General features: G+C 40.1%; 3 protein-coding genes across 8 annotated transcripts in view; 2 read left to right on the forward strand and 1 right to left on the reverse strand.

The window, feature by feature from the left end:
* Positions 1-4,092, forward strand: part of gcn1 (GCN1 activator of EIF2AK4) — a 39,183-nt gene extending 35,091 nt beyond the window's left edge. For both annotated transcript variants that reach the window (XM_008417276.3, XM_008417277.3), the window contains exons 53-57: positions 47-143; positions 856-1,004; positions 1,821-1,931; positions 2,485-2,706; positions 3,445-4,092. In XM_008417276.3, coding sequence (XP_008415498.1) covers positions 47-143; positions 856-1,004; positions 1,821-1,931; positions 2,485-2,706; positions 3,445-3,570 — 705 coding nt within the window. In that variant the 3' untranslated portion in view covers positions 3,571-4,092. The remainder of the gene's footprint in view (positions 1-46; positions 144-855; positions 1,005-1,820; positions 1,932-2,484; positions 2,707-3,444) is intronic.
* A 1,220-nt stretch (positions 4,093-5,312) lies between these two features.
* rab35b (RAB35, member RAS oncogene family b) lies at positions 5,313-18,293 on the forward strand. Of its 2 annotated transcripts, XM_008417274.3 has the most exons (6): positions 5,320-5,638; positions 8,143-8,193; positions 10,017-10,140; positions 14,690-14,814; positions 14,900-15,024; positions 16,479-18,293. In XM_008417274.3, exons 1-6 carry the CDS (start codon positions 5,587-5,589, stop codon positions 16,605-16,607), a joined length of 606 nt encoding a protein of 201 aa, XP_008415496.1. In that variant the 5' UTR covers positions 5,320-5,586; the 3' UTR covers positions 16,608-18,293. The 2 variants fall into 2 exon arrangements, with proteins under 2 accessions (XP_008415497.1, XP_008415496.1); XM_008417275.3 differs by lacking the exon at positions 14,900-15,024 and having other exon boundaries at positions 5,313-5,638.
* Positions 18,294-18,904: 611 nt separating this feature from the next.
* Positions 18,905-25,310, reverse strand: part of bicdl1 (BICD family like cargo adaptor 1) — a 31,075-nt gene continuing 24,669 nt past the window's right edge. For 2 of the 4 annotated variants that reach the window (XM_008417272.3, XM_008417271.3), the window contains one exon: positions 19,843-24,746. In XM_008417272.3, the coding sequence (XP_008415494.1) occupies positions 24,579-24,746 (168 nt within the window). In that variant the 3' untranslated portion in view covers positions 19,843-24,578. Of the gene's footprint in view, positions 18,994-19,842; positions 24,747-25,310 lie in introns of those variants that run through there. The other 2 variants (XR_014089172.1, XR_534358.3) reach the window with 2 other exon arrangements.

The raw sequence follows: 25,310 nt of genomic DNA on the forward strand, positions 1-25,310 counted from the left end.
GTGTGTGTGTGTGTGTGTGTGTGTGTGTGTGTGTGTGTGTGTGTAGGATGCTACTCGAATGGCCTCAGCAGGCTGCATTGGTGAGCTGTGTGCCTTCCTGTCAGAAGAGGAGCTGAAGACTGTGTTGCTTCAACACATCTTAGGTTTGTATTTGAAGTAATAAAGGCTTGTTTTCTTCTTCGCTTTGTCATGTACACAAGCATCTTATGTGACACACATTAGTGCATAATGGTGAACTTGAAGATGAGTTCTAAACTTTTTTACAAGTAAAAATCTGAAAAGTGCGGTGTGCATTTGTGTTCAGCTGTTCTAAGTTAACATTTTTCAGAATCTGCTTTGGGAATGTTTCTGTTTGTTTTGCACATCAGAAAGGTTTTCTCAGTCAGTGGGAAGCACATGTTTACATCATTTTGTAAGACCTATCACACATTGATTTCTGGACTTTGACTGGGACATTCTAATATATAAATATGGATGAATATACTTTAATCAATGCCTCCCATTGTAGATCTGACTATATATTTAGGATTGCTGTCCTGCAGTTTTTTTTCCATGTTTGGCTTGTATTTAGCTCCACCCTCTCTCCCCATCAACTCCGATGCTGCCACCAGCACCAGTGGCTAATCAACAGATTCCTTTGGAAGACATTATATTTAGAAAATTTTCATATGTTACCATACGCAAAGAAAAAAAGCCATCTAATTTCCTTTTTTTAAGTGTAATTACTCAGGATCAGGTTTCTATGGTATCCATGTTGCCCAAGGCAGCTTGGCTGCTGTGTGTGTGTGTGTGTGTGCGTGCGTGCGTGTGCGTGTGTGAACAGAACAGAGCTAACATTTTCCTGCCTCCCTGTAGCGGACGTGTCCGGTGTGGACTGGATGGTGCGTCACGGCCGCAGCCTGGCCCTCGCCATAGCGGTGAAGTCAGCTCCTGAGAAGCTGTGTGGGAAGGATTACTGCAATACCGTGACCGAGATGGTTTTAGCTAACGCCACCGCTGACAGGGTGAGCGCAAACGGGTCCGAAGTCGACGCACAGCTTCAACATAGATCTGTCGCATGTTATTGTTTAGATCCGGAAGTCTTTGCGCATGCTCACCTTGCACGAGGGCAAAAAGACTATTCTTTTCAATTCCATCGATAGCAGCGTTGCTGCAGTAGAGCAACTCCGCTTAACAGAATGAAACAAGGAGGTGTAGATATTAATTTAGTGCAGTGCACCACTGCAAAGGGGGGAAAAAGGCAGAAAAAACGTACAAAAACAACTCGAAACCACTCGCATTCTTCTTTCTTGTCTGTGTCACTCTGACCAGTTGCCATAGCAACTGACTGACAACAGCTCCACTAGTGTATCAAAGATTCAACACCAAAAAATACACGTTCATTTCCCACACAGAGAACTGAGCATTCCGTCTGTCACAGCACCATGTTTTCATGCTTCATATTTATATTGAGATCATTAAGAAGTGATGGCCTGAACACAGCAGTGGATAATTAGCTAATTTAAGCACGTGCTCTACTGATACTCTGTCAGAGAGTTGGTGTGTGGGTCATCTTTTCTTTTTAACTGAACTGAAACACACCGAATTCCACAGCACATCTACATGTTGAGGTTGTCATAGTCAAGCTAGCATAGCTAAACTACTTCCTTCTGCCTCTTTTTTTTTTTTTTTCTACCTTGTGAAATGTGATACCCTGGGGGATTTGTACGTGTGACGTCACACTGCAACGCTATATATTATCCTCTAAAGATTTAAGCATTTTAGCAAATTCTAATATTGACCTTTATGGGTTTCCGTAACTGATGCAATTCCGCCTGCAGATCCCCATCGCGACCAGTGGGATCAGAGCCTTGGGGTTCCAGATGAGGCATCATCTCAGGACGGAGGGAGGCAGTGGCGTTTCACAGCGCATCATCACACAGTTGGTTAAGGTGAGACAAAGGGAACTCTTCACGTCCAGCTGGTAGTCAGATTCACTTCCTGTTTTTATTCCTGTAGGTGAGGAAAAAGGGAGAAGTGGGTGAAACGATCTGGTCTGTGTGCTTTGTGACTAAATCACAGCGCTGAGAAATGATTCAGCAGAGGTTGTCTACGGGGAAACGGTTGATTTGTGACATTACAATTAGTTTAAATGAATTTCCTTTTAGTCATGAATCAGCGAGTGTTAAATAAACAGCTTAGGTGTTTTGTTGCCTGTTCAATGTACAAGTGTATTTAGTTGAACTGAATGGATCTGACAGGATAAATCACAGGATTTATTGCTGGGGTTTAACTGGAGCTCATCCACCAGTGTGATGGAAACTGAAAATGCCAAGAGCGCCTGATGCGCTCTATCAACAATGTTACAGTAACTGATGTTACAGTAACTGATGTTACAGCGGACATCATTCAGTCAGTCAGTTTTTCTAATGCTGTCAGTTTGGACATATGAGTTTTGTAATAGATATTTTGTTCTGATGTGTTTTGACCATGTGACCCCCACAGTGTCTTCAGAACCAGTCCAGTGACATCAGGCTGGTGTCGGAGCGAGTGCTGTGGTGGGTGTTCAGAGAGCCAGCTACTCCCGCCATGGAGCCTAGCCTGATGAAACCCCTGCTGAAGAGCCTGCTGGACAACACCAAGGACAAGAATACCACAGTCCGAGCCCAGAGCGAACACACCATCGTCAACCTGCTGCGGCTCCGCCAAGGAGAGGAAACCATGCAGGTGGGTCTCCCAGTTTCCTGCTGCTAATCACTCATGAATGATATTCCTGCTATAAAGCCAGTAGCTGCGTTTCCATTGACCATATAGGCACGCATATTAGAATTATGAAAATACAGTAAGAGTTTAAGTGATAAGTAATGTCCTCCCTGAGCTGCTATTGAAGAAAATCACCACTCCCAAACAAAAACAACCAATCAGAGCCAAGGGGAGGGTCTTAGCGCTGTCGATCAACCTAGTGTTCTCGCTGCTAAATGTGCTAATGGTGGAGAAATGACTTACAGTTACAGGAAAACTGTTTATCTGCTGTCATCGGTGGCTGTGATAGCTAGCCTGAGCATTCATGACTGCAGCTCTCTGGTACACTAGCTGCAGTGTACCAGAGAGCAAGTGCCATACAGAGAGAGATGATTGACTGCGCTAAGACCCGCCTCTTAGCTTGAGCTGTACAATGTCCCTTTCTTTATTACTAATGGTGATATAGATGAACAAAATGACAGAAAGTAGTAGGAGGTTGATGTCGCTGTATGTTTTCTAATGACTTATCACATGAGCAAACTTATTCATGCGTGATTTTATTTGTGTTTCTTATTTAATGGAAACACAGCAATTGCAAAATTAGATATTTTTTTGTCATTAACTGAATTTTGACCTTTTCTTGTTTTTGTGCGTACTGGTAATGGAAACGCAACTAAGCGTCTCAGATTAACTGTAACCCTTTTTGTCTTTCCTGCTCACCAGAGTATTACTGCCATTCTGGACTCTGCGAGTAACGAACTGCTGTCAGAGTGTCACCGCCGCTCACTGAAGAAAATCGCCAGCCTGCCAGACTCCAACGAGGAGATCGACGACACCATCCTAACATGATGGAGCAGGACTTGATGATAAAATGTCTGACTGACACAGTGAACAGATCCTGAGTGTATGAGAACCCCAGACACTCGACACACATGCTCAGATTGAACCAGCGTGGGAGAAAGTGGAGACGGGTGGAGATGTGACCGATCTCTCCACTTTCTCAAACCCCACCGCCCCCAAATCTTTTTTTGTTTTCTCTCACTTTACCCCGTTCTTTTAGAGGCTTTTCAGCCCAATTTCTTATCTGTTTCTTTTATCTTGTACCAAACAGATTATTATGTACCAAACACGTTGGGAAAACGCAATGCCAAATCTGTTTTGATATTCCAGTGTTCTACTACTACTTTTACCAAGCTGATTTGAAGCATTTCAGATGTGATTGTAAAGAAAGCCAACCTTGTCGTTAATTTTATTTGGACTTGGCATGTGAGAGATGTTTGGGGGAAGCAATCGCTTACGAGACAAATCATTCTTATCAGTGATACTGTTGTAAAAAGGCAAAACAGAATAAAAACTGATTTCATAATGTGATATCAAGAAGCTCATTTCTGTCTGAGGTCATTTAGAACTTGTATTTCTGTCCATATGTGTGAGCATTGTATTCACTACATACAACTGTCTACATTAGTTTATACTGCAGGGTTACAGAGGGTCTGGTGCCCAACTACAATGTGCCCAAAACACACATACAGTTGTTACAAAATGCCATATCTTTCAAACATGACTTAAAAGAAATTTGACTTTGCAAATTAACGCCTTAAAATTGGACCTCTGTCTCTTTAAGAAGCTTCTGCTTTTTCTGAAACTCCGTCTTCAGGAAGTTGTCACAACAATTTTTCTCCATTTACAACTGTTCCTGGGGGGGTTCCACTGAGAAGTAGTTTATATGATGAGCTTGGCAAATATGCAGTTCCACCAGGTGTTTGCTAAGTGCTGCTGCCACTAGTCCGAAGGAGCTGAGCATTTAGGCACCTAGAATGACTGCCTTCTCAAACATACATGAAAGAATCAAAACAACATTCCAGCTGTGTTTGATGAGGGAATAACATAACATGATATAAAGCTAAAAAAAGTTTATTTTGCATAATAGTGCCCTACTAATCACAAGCAAAAACAAAACATTCAAATTTTATCATTAAATAAGTGCTTTCTGAAACAATAGGACACCTTACTTCCTGATGCACAGTATTACCCGCATTAACTGAAATAACTTCAAAGAAAACTTTTGGTCATGTCCCAGTCTAAATTTGCAATCTATTGCAGAATTATCAAACACTGCAGTTAATGTAGTCCAGATAAAACTGAAGAATGTATTGCTGATGAGATAACTAAAACAATCAAACTGGTGACATAAATAGCAATATCAGACTTTTTAAAGAAGTACCACTCTAATATCAAGTTTACCAAAATAACATCTCAAGTTTTTCCACAATAGAAGCGGACATTGTATATATTTTTTTGCTTTGTCACAAAAGAAAAGCGACAAAAGAACAAGTTAATTCTTTAGTTATATTTTTATTATGACTGGATTAATGTTGCATAAATTTCTCACTAAATTTCGTTGATTTTGTGTGTGTATGTGTGTGTTGTTTGTTTTATACTAAAAACATTCCAACAAAAATTTTCAACATGTATGATAATTTTTTTTATTATTATTAATAGAATAAACGATAAAAATAGTTCAGCCTTTCACTGATTCAGATGCTCCACATCTTGTTTTGTCCTATGCGTGCTATAGCTGGAGTCTGCGCAGTGAGGCCGGGTCACACTTGGGTGCAGCTCCGCTAGAGAAGGAAGCAGAGTTTCCGGCTGTTTGCAGCGGAGCAGGAGGATTGCTGACGCCGCGAAACCCCGAGAAAAACGCCACCGGCTCGGGGGGCTAGTAGTTTCAAGCTTCGGTTGTGACTCTTTTTTTCTTACCAGGGGACCTGGGGGCAGATACATTTTCTACGGAACAGGGGGGACCTGAGCAACAAGCCAAGCGAAGAAGCTGCACAAGGCGGAGGTTAGCTACCAGCTACCGGCATGGCTAGGGACTACGATTACCTCTTCAAGCTGCTCATCATCGGTGACAGCGGTAAGCAGACGCCGGGGATGCGGGACGGGAAGTGGGCCTTGTCGAATTTTTTATTATATATATATGTATATTTTTTGTTTTTACCAGAAGAGAAGGAGAAATACAGCGTTGCGCCACAGCACACTGCCTGAACGCGTTTACCGTGTGTCATTTTATAGCTTTAGAGCGAAAATAATGAGGGAAATGTACACATCCGCCATGTTTCTGTGCCAGTGACAGGGCGGAGGTTGTGTGTCCGGACTGGGCATGTCAAGCCGGATACCGCCTCCACATCTTCTGGGGTTGTCTCCCGAACGTTTCTGGTGTTGTTCGGTAGTTAGTGGGGCATTTATTGTATCTCCATAGCAATAGCCTCTCTTTGACCTAAATAGCTTCTCCGGGGCTGTCTTATGTCAGTCTCATTTGGCCTCTTGGTTGTATCTGTTAGCTGAAGCTAAGTTAGCATCTCTGTTTCATGCTTGGCAATGTAAATAACTATTTCTAGACATTTTTATTTATGTTATTGGCGTTAATTTCTTGACTCAATATGTTATTTATATTTGTTATAAGTACTTAATGTTGACTAAGTGGCGGGAAGCTGTCGTAGTGATTCAGTTTAGGTACCTGGTTAGCATGGAAGTCTGAACTCCCTGATTGTGGAAGAGTTCATCGCTGCAGCTGCCCAAACTGAAGTGAGAATAACAAAGTGGGGAGTATAACTCAAAGTGTTAAGAGCAGTCAGCCGCATGCTGTCATATGTACTCCTAACCCAGGCAAGAGAAATTTCCAGTCACAGCTGAAAGCTGTACTGGGGTGGTTGGAGCTACTCCTCTGGCACTTTTGTAATTCAACTCCACCCTCTTTAGAAGCAGCGTCTCATCCTGCTGGGGGTCTGATTTTGTTTGAGGTTGGGGGGGGTCAATAATCTTTGCTTTCACTGACTGTTCCAAATCCTGGCACCACTAACCCATCAGCTGGCTGGCCACAGTGCAGAACAAGGGACATCTCTCAGACAGGCTCCAGTGTCCCTTCAGCTGTGCTGCAACTGTCGGCTTATTTTTGGAAAAATGGTTGAGCGGCAGGAAAATACAATTTTATGTGAAGCGGTCAACAGTCACCTTATTGGCTAATTAAGCTTGTGCAGGGTACTGGTGGTAATGATGAACTAATGAATCTCTTTCTGAACAGAAGGTAAAACACTGAAAAGTGTGTATTTTCTGTCCCCCTATTCATCTGCTTAATTTTGCTCAGATTTTAAGCAGAGCTGTAAATCAGCATTGGCCATAAAAGTTCTGATTAGTGGATCTCCACCGACCTCCACGGTTTTTAAGATTTTAAATATTCAGTTGTGCTATTCCTATGGCTTACTACAATAATTTTAATTCAACATCAGGTTAAAGTGACCAGAGTTTTAACGAGTAACCCAACGGTGCCATTCCTCCACGTCACCGGTCAGCTGGATGAAAGAAGACTCCTATATTTCCCTCATACTTGCAGAAGAGAAAAGTCTTTTTGAAAATATTTCTGATCACAAAAATAAAATAATGAAATGAAAACAAAATGTTTGCCACTTACCACTGTTATTAAAGTCACACAGTTTGAAAACTGCAGCTTATAATTGCCGTGGTAGTGAAACCTTGGGATTGTCACATCACAGCCATAGTGAAACCTTGGGAGTTTCACTACCAAGGTTACTGAAATCAGTTCAATCCAAAAATACTTTATTCTCCCAAAGGGAAGCTAAATGTTGTAAATCATACTGTACAGGTGTCCTCTAGTTGTAGATGCTGATGGCTGTAGGATTTGTAGTGAGATGAGATTCTCACCCTGCAGTGCAGCTTGACGTGACCTCATTCATGTTCCATGTAATTCTGGCAAATATTTCATCGTATACCTGCGATATTTATTGTAAATCACTATAAGGCCCATCAAACTCCCGACAGTGGAGCTTATTCTAGTCAGAGAAAGTGATTTATTCCTTTTTTCTTTTTTTTTAGTCAGGCAGCTGAAAGCCACGATGTTTTCTGAAAACTCTCCTTTGAAGCTTTTTCTATTGTTAGCCTGAACAAAACTCTGCGCCGTAGAGATCACAAGAGCCTGTGACCAATCAAATATTAGCCGCCTGCAACGACACAAAGGAACGGGCAGGACAGGAGAGCCTGAAGCAGAAAGGTGATCTGTTGAGGACAAAGCAGCAATCCCACTGTAAACATTGCTGTCCTCCTTTTTGTTTTCTTTAACTTGTGATGTACATAGTTTCTCTGCTCCTTTTAGGTGCTTTAGTTTGTTACACTTTAGCTATAAATCTAATTGAGCTCATGAGGTGTCCGTATAAGTTGACTGTAAAGTCGGTACACAAAGGTTACACCGACTGCTGCTGTCGTCATCACATGACGTCTACGATACGAACCCACGTGAAACCTAGTTACACCCGTAGGTTGTACAAAACCGTCGGAGACGAGGATGGGAGGCGTTAGGAACCTGCTGCGCTCTAAACCTTTTCCTGTGTTTTGTTTCCTTTTCAGGAGTGGGAAAGAGCAGTCTCCTTTTGCGCTTCGCAGACAACACATTTTCAGGTTTGTGGCTTCCCCTCTGCCTCACACCTCACCTAAACAAATTGTCACACCACAGCCACAAACCGCAGAGGATCCTTTGGGGGGTTTTATATGGCAGACCATAACTGGTCCTTTGTCCAGTGAAGTGAAACTCGTTTAGAGCCATAAATGTTTAGAAAAAAAGGACATGATTGTTGATGAGTGATTTTAAAACAATTTGTCATATGTAAAAAATAATAATAAAACCCACAGTTTAATTTCTGGTTTTAGGTTTTAAAGTAAACTAAAAACAAAAGTTTTTCAAAATACAAGATGCATACATTTTCTTCTATGGGATGTTGATGTTTGTGGAAAATTTGGTCTAAAACAACATTACTGCTAATTTAGTGGCATTTTGTTGTGGAAATTCAGTGCTGCCATTCCATGAAAAACAAACACTTGTAGCTGCTAATACCCGTCTACTTATCAACATTAGTTGGATCTTTACACATCACCTACGACACGTGTCAAACCCAAGGCCAGTGGGCCAAATCCGGCCCACTAGAAGGATTTTATGCGGCCCTAGACATAAAACTTTTCAAAGGAATATTATTTTTAATCCATCAAATCACTGCAGTTTTATCTGCGTTCTGCCAAATTACATGAAGCTGAAAAGATGTTCAATATTATTTAACTTTGAGGTTCTCATATCATATGGAATCAGCTATTTGTTAATATTTTAGCAGCTTAAGTAGTTTTATCAATACATTTGGCCACAATTGGCCCTTTTAAAACATTGTCAATCTTGAAAATGAGTTGGACACCCCTGACCTTGAACGTGCCCTCCCCACATGGAAACACGGGGGTGGCAGAGTCATGCTTTGGGGAAGCTGGGCAAATTTGATGGGATGATGGATGGAGTTAAATACCGACTGATGCTGGAGCAAAGACTTGAAAAGGAGGCAGATGTTTACCTTTCTGCTGGACGTGGATCCTGAACACACAGCCAGCACTGCAGTTGAATGGTTTACATTAAACCGTATTCATGCGTTAGAACGGCCAAGTCAAAGTTTAGGACAGAGTCTAAAAATGCTTTCCGTCTAATCTGGCTAAGATTGAGCTGTTTCATAAAGTCTCCTGGTATACAAAAGTCATAGTAAATACTGAGGATGCACCGATTAACTTGTTCATGACCGATACCAACACTGATACCAGAGGGTTAGTTCTGGCCGATAATCATAGAACGTAACAATGCTGAATTTACTTAAAACATTTTATCTTTTTTATTCAGACATAAAGGTACTGAATTATAAATATATTTGCTAACGCTGCACCAGTACAGAACATTTAACTATACCAATAGCGTCACAACATGTAAAAACAACTTTAATTTGTTCAGTCAGTGGAATTAGAACAACAGCCAACGTAAAACAAGTCAAACAAAAACAGGATGACTACTTTGGTCAAACATGTAAAAATAAACCTCAACAAATCTTCTTTCAAATGGTTAGAAAGTAGAATTAGGAATTCTAAATATAATGTAAAATAAATAATAAAACATGACGTCGCTCAGAGCATAAAAAATAGAATTAGACTGAATAGATATGCCCTTATGGATAGGGCAGATTGTCATAGATACCTGCTCTAGAATCTTGAGTAGGGGGTTGAGTAGAAATGCATGTCACAGTTTTACATATTTTTGTTGTTAGAAAACTCCAAACCCCATATCGTCAATAAAAACAGTGACGCTTGCGGCTGCAATGTGACAAAATGTTGAAAACGTCACAGGGTACAAGTACTTTAGCAACATTCCTCCACATCTTCACGTGCCGCTCTCTACATCCGTCTCCGTCCGCTGCTCGCAGGTAGCTACATCACCACGATAGGTGTGGACTTCAAGATCCGGACGGTGGAGATAAACGGCGAGAAGGTGAAGCTGCAGATCTGGGACACGGCGGGCCAGGAACGCTTTCGCACCATCACCTCCACGTGAGTAGAGCCGCCACTCCACGCTGCCGATCGAAGCCTCGGGAGGCGCTCTGTGGTCATCAAATGAGATATTATATGAGGGGAGCAGCTGGCAGGCAGCGACAGCGAGTTTGTGCTTCGCCGTGAAACTGGGTGGGATTCCCCCACAGATCCTAATTACAGACGGAAGAGGGAGGCTCCTCGCTGTGCAACGGCAACAGCTGCACTTACACTTTTTGGTCCGTACGCCTCGGGGCTCGCTCTGATTTCTAACCGCTTGGACACTTTAAAACTCGACTGTTTGTCAGGTTTTGTTTTATCTTCCAGTTAGCAGCCGTGAAACATCACTGCTCACCTAACAGCGTTTAGATCAGTCAGAAGCAGCAACTACGTTATAAAGGACAACAGTTTATTCTTGGGGTTCACCTTTAATCTATGCTGCATCATTTGTCCCAACTAAAACATTTTTCAACATGTTGTGAATGAGAATCAGATGCATTCCAGTGATGTAAGGGTAGATAAAACAGCAGGGTATTCCTTTTTTTGTTTTGTTTTGTTTTTTTGTTTTATTTCATATACTGATCAAATAAACGATAGTTAAAGCAAAGCTGGACCCTGACTGCACATCTAGACAGACTTCTTTACAGAAATTGCAGTCAGTGCTTCGCAAAATGCTGTTGCCGTTAGCTGTGCTTTTGTTTTGTTAACTTCCTCCGTGTTATGATTTTATGACAATATTGTCTGTTCCTATTACTGGATAAAGTTGAAAATCGTTTCCAAAACGACACAGTGTGACGCATGCAAGTCGCTTTGAGATCGAAAACCATTTATGCAGAAATCTCATTGCACTTTCATTTAATTCGTAATATGAATTACCACACAGAAAAAAAAAACGGATTTCTTGAAATCATTACGGCAATACTCGATTCAAAAAATCAGAACTGAGTGTCAATTAGGCCTGTCGCAATAAGCAGTAAATCAATTAATATGTTTAAACTAGCTCAATAATTTCCCTTTGCATGATTTATCGTTTTTCTCTTTTCTCTCTTTCTACCAAAAACTGGATGACAAAAATTCTCAGTTTTGTGTTTTGCCCCCTTTTTTTGAAGAAGTAGAACAACAATGTTCTTTATGGAGAGTTTATAATTAATGTTATTGGTTCTGTTGTTTTGATTTATTTTGGACATTTAAAATGTTTCAAGTTCCAGTATTTAAATGATTATTAGAATTTAAAGTTTATTGACCTTGGAGAATATGTTCTTCCATTATTATGCCATTACCATTATGTTATATGAAAATGGTCTCCAAAGAACAATATTAACGTTTATCGCAGTAAATTCTGGGACAATTTATCATCCAGCAAAATTAGTTATAGTGAAAGGTCTGGTATCAATATCTGGTGTGTGAACGTTTCTAAGGAAAATATGAAATCGTTGCGGCCCACATGAAGCCTGACCTCAAAATACATGCAGCGTGGACAACTATGGCTTATAGACAATTGTGCCCTATATAAGTACATTTTGTTTTTAAAGTTAGTAAGGGTGAGTTAGGAGTGAACATCACACTTTCCTGTCGCTACACCCCCCACCCCAATATCCACCCCAGATGAATCATCAGTGCGTCTTTGAGCTGCAGTGTTAAGTGGGAGCAATTTCATTCTCCATTAATTTGAATAACCCGGCAGCAAACTGAACCCCAGTGACTGCATCAGTTCCTCAGTCCGGCAGAATGAGCTCAGGAAGGCAAAGCATCCAAAACATCTCAAGTGATTAACGTTCCCTTGGTAATGATGTCGATGGTAGACGTCTTTTCCTCGTACAATGTGTTCAATGTTCTCTTGCTGTTGCCTACCTGAATATCTCTTGTCAGAGAGCCTGTGTCTCCTATGAAACTGAAACTATGAACTTTGTAATTTAAACAAGTTGACACTAGGTTTGGGCAATATTTATTTATTTAACACTGTTCAGACTTTGGTGAAAATATTTAATTAATGGTATTATTATCTACATCTATAAAGATGTAGGTAATAATACATCTGATTCACTACACATTACATGTCAGTTTAAGACCATAAAGACTATAATGGATTTATATTATATTAAAGGGGCACTATAGGCATATAGTAGCATTTTATAGCACAGTCAAGTAGCTGTTAACTTTGGTTATAAAAATGCTGTTTATATCGTATTTGACTTTGTAATTTAATGCCTTGAAATTGGGCCTGTCTCTTTAAGAAGCTCCTGCTCTTTCTGAAACTCCACCCCCAGGAAGCCATCACATCACTCCTCTATTAACTTTTAGCAACATTTTACCAGCGTTGCACTGAGGAGTAACTCCTGTAATGAGCTCAGCTGCTGCTCGGTTCCACCAGGTGTTTGCTAATTGCTGCTGGCTAGTCTGAAGGAGCTGAGTGGGGCGAGGGGTGCTCTATGAGGCGGAAGCTCAGTAGCTTGAATAACATAACACGATGTAATGCTCAAGAACATACATTTTTTACATAATACTGCTCTTTAAGATGTTGTGGAACAAAGTCATCTAAGTGACATTTAAACAGATGAGCGTTAAACTGAAGTTCTTCATGTTGCTGTCAGGATACAGAATCAAGGCCTCTACACAAGACGTGGCTGTAGAGAAAGTAATGCCAGGAAGTGCATTTTTGGGGGGCTATTTTTGTTTGAATTCATCCCATTAGTATACAGGCCTCATCAGGTCCCTTTCAGCTGAAGACTTGCTACCAAATGAGCATGTGCACACTGTGACTGAGTGGGTCATCTTCGTATTCTTGTAGGTTTCCAGCATCGTCTTTGCTGGAAGCGAAGCATGTTGAAGTGCTTCAAGTTGCCTAAACTCTGTGTGTCAGGCTATGAATGTATACACACCAGGACTGCAGATGAGTCTGTGTGTATATATTTAGTCAAGCAGTGTGCAGGTTCAGTCCATTTACCACACAGAAGGCAAAACAAGCTCTGTCAGATTTTATCTTCATGGATCACAGGCTTTATACTTCTGCTCTGTCACGTTTGTGTTGTCATGGTTGGAGAATGCCTCACAGTGTTTTTCCTGGTTTCAGCTTCCATTATTTCACTCTCCACACCTCTTGCTGAATTTGTAAGAGTTTTTATAATGGCATAATATATTTGAAAGCAAAGATTTGCACCGATCTGAGGTTTCTGGCTGTTTTCTAGTCATTTTAAGTGGAGTAATGTAACTTAAAATCTCAATTCGTAAGGTGTTTTCACTTAAAGCTGCAGAAGAGGGTCTTGGAGCAGGAAGCCAACTCTTCCTGAAGGAATAAAGTCATGAGGTGCTGTGGATGTTTCAGCCCCTGAGGAGAACTACGGTCCCAGTTTACCAGGCCTCCAGGAATCCCTGCACAGAACACGATGCCTGTTCAGGCTGATTGTTACCGGCACTGAAGTGGAGTGTTGTTGCACCTCATTACGTCCTAAATGAATTTTGCTGTGAACTTGGATTGTTGGGCTATGACCTTCTGGGACCGCTCAGGGAAAACAACCTGCAGAGGCAATCGAGTAGCGAACAGTTACAACCTTGATGTTTTCTGAGATGTAAAAATTGTACAAATATTCTGAGGAATATAAGTAACAAGTTATTGAATAAAGGGGTTCAGCTTTGTGGAATTTTTTTTTTTTTTTTTTTTTCCCCCCTGGAGAAAAGGTAGTGTGTGTGTGTGTGTGTGTGTGTGTGTGCGCGCGCGCGCGCGCGCGTTGTCCTTTTACTGTTAGCCAATTTTGTCCCAAATGTCCAACAAAGCAGAATCCCCATCCAATCACATTTAACAGGAAGGCTGACAAAAGCTTCTTTGTGTGTTTGATGTGCCGTCTCTCCACACTTCACCTAAATATTGGACTTATAACCAAACTAATTATTGAGGCTGCATTTAGCTAACAAGTATTTGCCCTTTAAACCTTTTTATTGAAATTGCAGGCTGATTACATTCAAAATTGAGATTTGTCCCCATCTCCTGGACACCAACTACAAAAAAAAAAAAAAAAAAAAAAGACTGCCAGCTTTGTCTTCTGGCACCACTGGAAAACCATATAAAATCTGCTCAACTAAATATTTCTATAAGATTTGGATCTGGGGGCTACAAGGTTTATTTTTTCCTTCCACTTGCTCAGACTTTAGAATACGTCCTTTAGTTTATGAATTGCTGAACGGCCCAGCACTACAATACTTTAGAGATCTGATGTTGTATCAATCTCCCAGAACCTCTCAGGTCTTCTGGTGATACAGACCAGAACCAATCGGCATGTGTGCTGTTAACAATAGCATCTCCTTTGTTGCCAACTTGGCTCCGTTGTCGCTATACTTAGCAACTTTTCAGACAAAAAAAATTGGTATTGGCTAAAATTGGAATCGGCACGTCAGGCTTCTTAAAGATCGGCTAGAAAACTGCAACTGGTGAACCCATAATTAGCCAGGGGAGCTTCTAATTTGTGCTTTGTCTTTATGTATTGATTCTATTTGCTGAATCACTAATTGTCTCTCACATATTGGCGTCCAAGGACAACAAGGTGCCAACACAAATGTTATGTTTTCCCTTCTCCAGATATTACAGAGGAACGCACGGGGTCATAGTGGTCTACGACGTCACGAGCGCCGAGTCCTTCGTCAACGTCAAACGATGGTTGCATGAAATCAACCAGAACTGTGACGATGTTTGCCGAATATTAGGTGGGTCTCGTTCTCGCGCCGCCGAAGGAGGTCTGGCTGAATGCAGAGAGACGATCAGAACCTGTGATGCGTTTCCTCATTTCAGTGGGAAACAAGAACGACGACCCCAGCTCAAAGGTGGTCGAGACGACCGACGCGCAGAAGTTTGCGGAACAGATGGGAATCAGCCTGTTTGAGACGAGCGCGAAAGAAAATATCAACGTTGAAGAGGTGAGGCAGCTTCTTCTTGAAGTGCAGAGTACTCCCACTCATGACGGAAACGATTTTACTGGAGTTCACAACTGAGTTTTGATTTCCGAAGTCTTTTACAAATAAAAATCCAAAAGGCATGGCATGATTCAGGTTCACCTTAGAATATCTACCAGCTTTTTACATCTAAACAGTTACATTTTTCTCCATTCTTCTTATATACAATTGTGCGATTGTCCGTTGTATTTAGCCCTGGACTTTGACTAGACCGTTTTCATTTCGTCTCAGCAGTTTCTCCACTGTTGCCAACTTAACAATTGTCACTGTATTTAGCAACTTTTCCCACAAAAACATCGGCCAAAATCGGGACAGTTCAGCCTTTTAACAGATCGGTAATCAATCTTTTTAAAAAACTGTAATCGGTGCAACTCCAGCTTTAATATTTTAGTTTATAATACAAAGGCCATGCTTCTCACTATCTGTGGCCTGTCAAAGCAGACCGACATCAACACTGTAACCCTATGCATGTTTTATATTCACCAAGCTTATGGCACATTGAGTGTTTTTCTGATGAACAGCTCTGTTCTGTTTACTAATTAGATGACTCCTGAAGCTTGCATTGCCTTGTATTTAGGGGTGTCAGAGTAAAGCGATTGAATGCAAATAGTTGCTTCCTTTATATGTTAAATATATATTTATGCATGATTTTCACATTCAGAAATATTGACCGAAGATGCTCTGTTTTCCCAAGACAGCCTATTTCACGTCATAGTTAATCATCTGTTTGTGTTGGTTTGTCATATAAAATTCCAATTGTTTGAACATTGTTTTATATTTTTGTGTTGTATTAATCAGGCCTTCCAGGCTTCCATGATTGTTTTTGTGATTTTTTTTTTTTTTTTTTACTATCAAACTCACTGACTGTTATGCTGCTACATTAGAAATATTTGCAAGGAATTTTGCAGAAACAAAAGACGACAAGCATAAATACAAACATTTTGATTCCTCAAAAAACTAAAAATAGTTTGATCTTTTATTTTGTTTGTTTGATTTACTCTGATCAGACACACTTTAATTTACATATTGATCACACACTGTTAATGCGTTCCAGATGTGGTTGGAAATGGGAAATTAAAACTTCCAAGTTGGAAGAATCGTCTGGAATGCTCACCGGAAGTCACTTTTAACTTAATGCCAAGTCAGGCTGAGTAATAGAAGTAAGAAATACTGCCACCTGCAGGTGGGAGGTAGCACTTACTGAAACCCAAAGTTTTTAACCATTTTTGCAAAACATTTGCAAGAAGCTCACAATTATGCACGGGCACAAAAAAGTGGGGATCTTTTAATCACTGTGATTGTGGAATTTATTAATTTAAAAATAAATCCAGCATTGCATCAGCAGCCTCTTTCCAAAACGGGGGGGAAAAAAGCGAGTCCTCCAAACACATTGTAACTATCATGTTGTTGCTTTGCAGATGTTCAACTGCATCACAGAGCTGGTGCTAAAAGCCAAGAAGGAGGTTCTAGCCAAGCAGCAGCAGCAGCAACAGAACGACGTGGTCAAACTCACCCGGAACAGTAAACGGAAGAAAAAGTGCTGCTAGCGAAAGCGAGCGGTGAACGGCTGGAGGCATCTCCTCTCCACACACTCACACACCACACCATGGGACTCAGAGCATCTAAATTAAAGAGCAGATAAAGATTTAATGAATATACAGTAAAAAAAAAGAAATAAAAATAAAATAAATGGAAATATTGTCCCCTTTGGACAAACTAATCATGAAGACTTTAAAAAACAGAAAAGGAAAAAAAAAAAAAAAGAATTTGTACAGATTTTTATGAAACGTCAGATCAGGTTTTATTTGGAAGGCATCAGATAAGCACTGTTTGACCTGAGCTGCTCGTTTTCGGTGAAGAATCTGAAGCCGACGTCTGACGGACACAGAGCTCATATTTCCGTCTGCGTACTCCGCCCCCCGTCTTACCCTCCTATCAGTATCTCATCTCTCCTTCCCGTTCCGCCGCACACAGGACGCTCCGGGCTGAGGCCGGCTCCGCACCTGAGGGGGGGAGGACTCGTTTCCTTTAGACTTTTCCATTTAATTAGTTTTTTTTTCTTCCCCGTGGGCGGAGCGAGGACTTTGCTCATGGCTGCGAAAGAAAGAACTCCTCATGTGTTTAAAAGTGCGTACATTTCATCCACCCGCATGGCCAACAGATCATGAACTTCTCAGTTTCGTTGTCGGGGGAAACGAGCCCAACGATGAAGTCGATTAGCACGTTTAGCAGTTAACCTAAAGGACTGAACTGGTGTTTTCTCATGTTTTTTTCTCTCTCTGTATTTTGCCAAGCTTCCCCTTCCTTAATCACCTAACTTCCAGTAGCGCTGAGCCAATGTTAACTGATCTCATGTTTTCCGTTCTTCCTCTTCTTCTTCTTCTTTGTTGCTGCCGCCAGCCTTGTGTTCCCTCATCACCCACATATCAGCACCTCGCGGCAACTAACTCATCGTCTGCAAGAAGAAACCCGCCATCGCTGTGTCCTCTCCTCCAGACCGGAATGGGGTTCCTCTTGCTTTCTTTCTGTTCTGTTTTAATTTAATTTTGTTTTTTTTATTATTTTTTTGGACATGTAACTCTTTGTTTTGCAGATGTTTTATTTTTTTTGGTAAAAGCTAACGAGAACTGACTGTGTTCTCGCCATCAACAGTGATTAATGTCATGTTTTGATCTCCATCACCAGCCCTCCCCCTCCCTCCTTCTCAACCTGTTCGAGTGTTAGCAGTCAGTTTTCGGTGTCCATGGCGACAACATGGCAGAACGAGTGGCAGCACTGGATCCCCTGCGTCTGGACCTGACTCATGTTTTCCCATCAGCATCTATTACTGACATTTATTGTTATTGGTTTTTTGTTTTTGGTTTTTAATTGGGAGAGCTTTACTGCAGATGGAGGAGGAGGAAATACTCTGAGCGGGTTCTGGTGGGTTCACGCCAACAGGTATCAGAAAGCCCACACTTTGATTTCTCTCTACCGTGTGTATGTAGTGCACACATGGTGTATAGTGTATATATACAAATGTGTGTTTATATTCAATATAGAAGATACACACATGATTGGCGCACCAAATCGTGCATGTGCTGCACATGCCTCGTGTGCTGGGGTCATGAAACAACACACTCGTCAGCTGTGGTTCGCTGTACACTGGAGAAATAAAGATGTACTATTCAGTTTTCCCTACATGAATTAAATCAGTAATAAACGTTTTAAAGAAATAAATATTTGACACATAATGATTGATTTTGGTCCAGAGTTCATTTTAGCAATCTGTTTTTGTTTTTCCTGAAGACGGTGTAAAGTTTGACCTGGTGTTCAGGTTGAATTTGAAGCCTGGCGAAGGCGATAAGGAAGCAAAAATAATTACAGCTTAATAAATAGTGCACTGAATATATTGATATGACTAACTTTGTCACCTTTCTAAAATAATGGCTTAAGATTTTATTTTTTTTTTTAAATCACGTCTTTTTTTTTCTCTCCAAAAGATCATTTAGACAAAAACAATCACTTTTGGCAAAAAAAAAACAACAAAAAAACAACTTGGGCCATTTTTTAAGGAAGGTCACAGTATATCTTTTATTCTGTAAAAAAAAAAAAACAATTTTGAAAATCCTAAAAAAAACAAGAAATATAGCAGGAAGTGCTTCACTCACCTAGAGGATTTGTTTGACAACTTTTATTTGTTTTTTGAATGTTTTTGTAAATTTGGTTCCCAATGAATTTTTCTTTCATTCTTTTCTTTTCTTCATATATTCTTGGTCTAACACCAAAGGCATTTTGCAGTAAGTGATATTTTGGTCTCATCTGGGTGAAAGGAAAAGGTGCAGCAGGGTTAATGGCAGCCTTGTCGAGCAAAATCCATTCCAGGGTTGAACGGAGGTTCATCAAGAGTCATTCTTGATGTGAAGCCAGTCCTGAGCGTCAGACGTGTCGAACCTGGGCTCACGAGAGGAAAAAAAACTCAGCTCGTGCTCAGTGGTCCAAAGTCCTCTTTTCAGATGAAAGTAAAATTTTAATTTCATTTATTTTATTTTTTAAAATAATTTTCTAATTGATCTTCTGTAATATTCACATTTTCTGAGGCACTAGATTTAAGGATTTCATTTTCTGTAAGTCTTTAAAGTTACACAAAATGAAGGCTTGAACCATTTTAACTGATGAATCTGATAATGAAGGCATTTTACAGGAGTAAACCATACTATTTTTTTAGATTTGCAATTATTTTTAACCCTCCTGCAATTTTAAGAGATGGGGTCATTTGGACCCCATAACTTTTTTTACGGTGCTGCACTGATTCCATGTGCGCTTATCTGATTGTGTGTGTGTGAGTGTGTAGGGGGGGCTTCAGGAATTGACGGTCTGACCGGACAACACAACTAATTTGCAGCTAATTAAGTCATTAAGTCATATTTCCCACTGTCACATAAAATCCTAATAAAATACAGTAAAGTTTGTGTTTGTAATATGAAACTTGGTAAAGTTTAGGAAATGATGGTTAACAGCATTGGATGAAAATGTCCACTGAATCTGGACCCTTACATGAAATATAGGAGGAAATGCTGGACTCAAAACTGCAAATTGTTTTTTGTCCTTCCAGAGACTTTTTTTTTTATTTTTTACTTTTTAATCAGCAACAATTTGTACAGTATATTCAAAGTGCTGTTTATATCTGATGCACTGTTTTTGTAATTGAGCAGAAGGATTAAACGGATCAGCGGCTCCATTTGTCCAACTGTGGGAACCACAAACACAAGCGCTTCCAACTCAGAGAGACTGAGACACGAGGATTGTAAAGAGTTTATTCGTACAAAAACAAGGATGCTAAGAAAATTGCATGATAAATATTTTTGAATAGTTTGAAGTATTTTGTAACTAAAACAGTGCCGTCAGTCAGTGGTGAATGGAAGCACTCACATGGAGTACAATGATCCCACCGAAAGCACTAAATTCGAAAACGACGTCGGACCGAGGGAGAGATGAGTAACACAAACACACTCAATGGGATCTCTGTGTTTCCCACTGCAACACAACCTATGGCGGCCGGCATCAGGACGTCCAGGCACTCACACACACAGACACTGGACATGTTTTCAGATGTGAGGGAAAGAATTCATTCAGGCTGCAGCGTCAGAGACAAATTCAACCAGAAAAAAACAAACAGCATTTACATCAAAATAAAGTCAGCAGAATCAAACATAACTTTTTTTTAATTCTTTTTCCTGTAAGATGTGACATTAAAAAAATAAAAAAAACAAACAAGTTTAGTTCTTGTCCCAGTTCTGACTCCAATATGTTTGCTAATGTGATTATTGGTAACATAAAAACACTGATTGTGATTATCTCTGCTGGCCAGTATTATTATGTTATAAACTGATGTTTGAGGTTACAATTTTTTTTTTAAATTGGGCTTATTGTGCCGTTTTGCTTTACCGTACAGAGAAATAGTGTCTCCTTTTGCTATGTAATTTATGGAGTAAACTGTTCTATCAGGACAATATTGATAAAAATAACTTATCAAGTCTATCTTATGTAAGTAAATCCTTACACTAAAAATGATTATTCACTAGTCTGACTAAGGCCTGGAAATAATCTACTGGCTCATTTTCAAAACTTGTCTCTTGAAATGGCTCTTAAAGGGACTGTCGATTGTTGAAGTTATATGTTTTTAAGTTGTTAAAATCTTACCTTAATTCTTGTATACAGTACACAAGACTTTCTGTGTCTTCATTTACTAAAACATCCAGCTGATCCTGGAGGCAGCCAAGAAGAGCCAAGATTAAAGTGAAATTCTGACATCTTAAAAGTAATTTTACTTAAACATCATCGAGGTTTTATAATTTGAGCCTGTTAATCATTGTCATGTTTGGTTCAGATGCTTATTTACAAAAAAAATCTGTTGCTTATATACATCGATTATGGAGGTAGGAATTGGTGCAGCGCTAAAGATCTTCCTGACTACTCAGAGTGAAACATGGAAATGTTTCCAGTCAGTATAACTGTCTGATATATGAAAACAAACACAGAGGTTTTAGTGTGCGCCATTTTAACTTTTATGCCTTTATTTTCTATTAGGTAGGTGTGTATAAATGCTTCACATGTTCCATTCTCAGCATGTTTCACAGAGGAAAACAGTTGGTGTTGCACAGCCTCCAATCCCCATTTCCCTATAAAGACTTAAACCATCCAATGCAATGGTGACAGTTTATTAAAAAATATGACCAAAGTCACTTTAAATTTCTTGTAGTTGAATGGAGAGACGCACAGAGGTACAAGTTAGCTTTGGGCTTGGCTCTTCTCAGACTAGCCGTTTGCTTCAGGCTCTACGATTAGCTGGTCTCAATTTATGCCAGATGAAGATAATTATGTACTGCAGTCAAGATATTAGCTGCTCATACATTTTTAACAGAACCTCAGTCCCAGTTCTTTTCATTTTAAGTCATTACCAATAACGGATTACCTGAAAAAACAAGGCCCACACATTAGCATACTTAACTTTTAGGGCTGTTTATTCATGCCAGCCAGCTTTGTGTCTAGATAAGCTAGGCTATCTTATCTCTAAAACCAGGGACACAGCTAGTTAGGCTCTATCCCTGAAGTATCAAAGCACTGTAGCTCGATAGATTTGAATGTGGGTGGTAACATTCACAGTGACGCTAAAATATAAACTTTAGCTAGCTGCGTACACCCTTTTCTAAATTCCAGTCTTTGCTAAAATAAGACAAATTAAGCTAAGCTAAATCTTGCTAAACATCTGTTTACATGCAGAAGCATTTTACTGCCAGAAGAAGGAAATAAATAAATACAGGAACAGAATCGTTCTAATGAAATATGAAACTCATAAACACTTGGAAGTTTCTCATTATAGCAGAAGGTTTCTTCTTTTAGTGGGATGCTGCTCCTGTATCTATTCACTAGCTTGGGCAGTTAAACACTTCTGTAAAAAAATAGAATAATAATCTGTTTCTTCTCTTAAAGATAATTTAAATGTGGAGGCATTTTAGGATTTTGTGTTTAGGTCCAGTAAATTGCATCATATAGATAAAGAATTTGAATAAATAATTTGAATTTATGAAATTTCTCTCACTGTGTGACACCAAACAAAAGAGAAAAGAAAAAGAAACCAAAAGATGCTTCGTTCCATCAAAGGAGTTTCAATTCACAAGACATTAAAAACAGTCGACAAAAACATTGTACAGATATGTCTTTCTACAAAAAGATTTTCTGTCAAAAAAGTATGTTTTTTCTTATAAATATATCATCCAAACCTATTTGTCATTTTTTATAAAAAAATCATTCTTTGGGTTGATCCTTCCCAACAACCAGCTGAGATGACGTGAAGACACCTGCATAGGTTTGCACAGCTTCATTCAACACGAGCTCAAACACACACAGACATTAATGTGCCACACAGAAAATCATCCACGCTCAAAGATCGGAGCTCGCCTCGTTGTGTTTCGCCAGTGGAGTCAGAAATGTCCCCCAAGTATGGAAGCCCGCAAGCTAAGAAATCAAAGTGCCTGTGAAATATTGAAGCGAGAAGAATGGAGGTAGACCATCTCCAGTAGGAGTGAATGCAAACGGTCATGTTGAATGCTGACAGCTGTGGTACACTGACATGCTTTTAACTGGTGGGATTCATAGTTATTGTTCATATCATAAATCCTAACCCCTTCAAAAGCTGATGTAAACAAGAAATTTGGTCAACTAGGAAGATGACTGACATCACAGAGACAACACTGAGCAGTGCTTTTTCTTCAGATGATGTCCATGATGTGAGCAGTAGGAAAATAATACCACTAAGATATATTTAAGGAGTTCTTCCACCCCCACTAAGGTTTATTCATCTGTCAGGGACGAGGATGGAGAGTTTTTTTTAGATCTTTTTTTAATTTAGTTTTCCTTCTGTTGCCTAAACCCAATCCTATTTAAGCTGAATGTTTCAATGCAATGTTGATAAATTCTTAAACAAAGGATGAAAATTCATTATAATTGTTTTTTTTTAAATACAAAAGAACTAAGAAATTAAAGTAAAAAAAAAATAATTTATGTTCCCAAAGAAACTATAACAGGCCAGAGAATTTCCCCATGAGGCTGCCTGGCTTCATGCTCCTTTTGGACTGTTGACTGGTTTAGATGGGCTAGTATGGCTAAGTACTCCCTGGTGTTTACAATAAAATTGTTAAAACACAAATTAAAAATAATGTATTACAATTTGTGAAATTTTCAACAAAACTGGCGCCAAACAGTCAGGGGGAAATCCCAGCCTCTCCAAAGGGCCGACTTCTCACAACCTTGTTCTCATGTGGCTCATAATGATTGACAGACGTGTTGCCACAACATATTGTTTACATTTTGTGAATAGGATATTACTACTATGCTGTATGTCCACCACCGAAATGCCAGAATTTGAGCTCTAGTTCTTGGTGTAACACTTGGGTTCAGCCCCGGCTACGAACGCTAATCAAGATGTTGTAAATCTTAAGTTTTAATTATTCCCCAACAGTGATTTAGATTACAATTAAACAATAACTGTAAAAACCAATTGTAAACCAATAATTGCAAAATCTAAAATCTCAACACAGTCCAGGAAGCGTTTCTCAACAGAGCCTCTGTACTTAGCAAATAACGTAGGAGAACTGGCTGGTTTTCATCAGGCTGGCTGTTTTGTTTAAAAAATAAAAAATAAATAAAAAGTTGTTGCACTTAGAAACTCAGTCTGAGATCAAAGCAACTAGCTACAATAGCTACGGTGGTCAGAGGTTTCTTGAATTTTTTTTCTTTTTTTTTTTATTTACATTTTTAGAACTGCATTTTTAAAATGCCCATAAGTCCATCCATCCATTATCATACACTCTGGTTCCCAGTGGAGTCAGGAGGGGTGCTGGTGCCCACCTCCAGTGGTCACCAGTCCATCACAGAGCCCATAAGTCATCCCCTCCATTTATATTCTTCCATTTGGGAATTGACCTTTTCCAGTTGTGTTGAACACGCCATGTTTTTTCCCCTGACACATGAATAAACCTGAGACTCCCCATCGTTGTGTGTCCTCTGTCACTGCCACAACTTCTCTTTACACTTTAACACTTCAAACTTCTGCCTTTCCCCAGACTCCTCGGCCTGATAACTGAGATGCATACTGTACATGCTGAAACGCTTTAACATTGTTTTCCACCTCTACAGAGTTGGCAGTGGGTTTTGTAGGCACTACAAGGAAACCTTCCTCTGTGGAGGTAAACTTTGTGACCCTGTCCTGTTCTGTAAGACCAGAAAGCAAAGCGCTCTTTAGGGTGGATTGCTGAGCCAAAGCCTCTGGGGAATTTTTATTTTTTATTTTTTTTACCTTCATAAGGAGCAGAGCAATGGGTCAGATAAAGTGCAAAATGATCTGAACCTCCCCCCCCCAACATCAGCGCCCGTCTACCACCGCCTGTCTTTGGCTGAGCTGTTTACCCATACACCCCCTCACCTGCGTCTGTCTCTGCGTGTCTCTGCTGTGCTTTAAGGGCCAGTTCCAACAGGGCTCAGTTCTTTTTGAAAAAAGAGAAAAGTCTCTTGTCCCGCTCAGAGACGCGGCGAGCTCGCCTCGGGGACTGACTCCTCGACGATCCGGACAGCGCGCCGTGGACCGAGCGCCACTCGTCCTGGTGCTTGTCCATCAGTTGCTGGTCAATCACTCTGTGCATGTCGTCCTACGGCCAGAGAGGCAAAGTGAACGAGAGAGAAGGGAACCGCAGAGAAACATAAACACAGATAGCGCCAGCCTGTGGGTGAGGGGGGGATGAGATGTGAAACAGCTGGACTCTGTCAAGTTAACTGCTGGTGTAATAATTCAAGAAGTGCTGAAACAACAAGTCAAAATGCACAGTGTTGAGGTCTGATGTAACTCATAGGTTAAGTTAAAAAGGAATATAATTGAAGCAAAAACTAATACCGTTTAACAGCGATTACTAAAAGCAGTTCTATTCAATGAATTTGTCTGTTTTCTTCCATCACTGTGGAAGAAATTGAGCTCACATTTTGTGTCCTGTGTTGTTAGGTTCACGGAGACTCGATCTCCCACCACAGCACTTCCTCCAGGGTGAGTTTGGATAGGTTGTTGCAACTCCTGAGTTTTTTTTCTGCAGCTATTCTGTCGTAGTTTGGGCCATTAGCTGCGTCTTTGTTACAAATGTGCACAAAACTTTGTTTGGTTTGACATTCTGCTAATGTCTAAAAGACATAATTTCGCAGTTGCTGTGATTCCCTTGCATGAA

The sequence above is a fragment of the Poecilia reticulata genome, chromosome 9 (genome assembly GCF_904066995.2).
Source record: "Poecilia reticulata chromosome 9, P_reticulata-male-v2, whole genome shotgun sequence".
Taxonomy (NCBI): Eukaryota; Metazoa; Chordata; class Actinopteri; order Cyprinodontiformes; family Poeciliidae; genus Poecilia; species Poecilia reticulata.

Bases quoted from the DNA above. Each gene is read 5' to 3' on its own strand.
- rab35b (XM_008417274.3), top strand. From the start codon at position 5,587: ATGGCTAGGGACTACGATTACCTCTTCAAGCTGCTCATCATCGGTGAC. The intron at 8,194-10,016 runs GTTTGTGGCTTC...CGCTGCTCGCAG, and splicing joins CGCAGACAACACATTTTCAG to GTAGCTACATCACCACGATA. The intron at 15,025-16,478 runs GTGAGGCAGCTT...GTTGCTTTGCAG, and splicing joins AAAATATCAACGTTGAAGAG to ATGTTCAACTGCATCACAGA.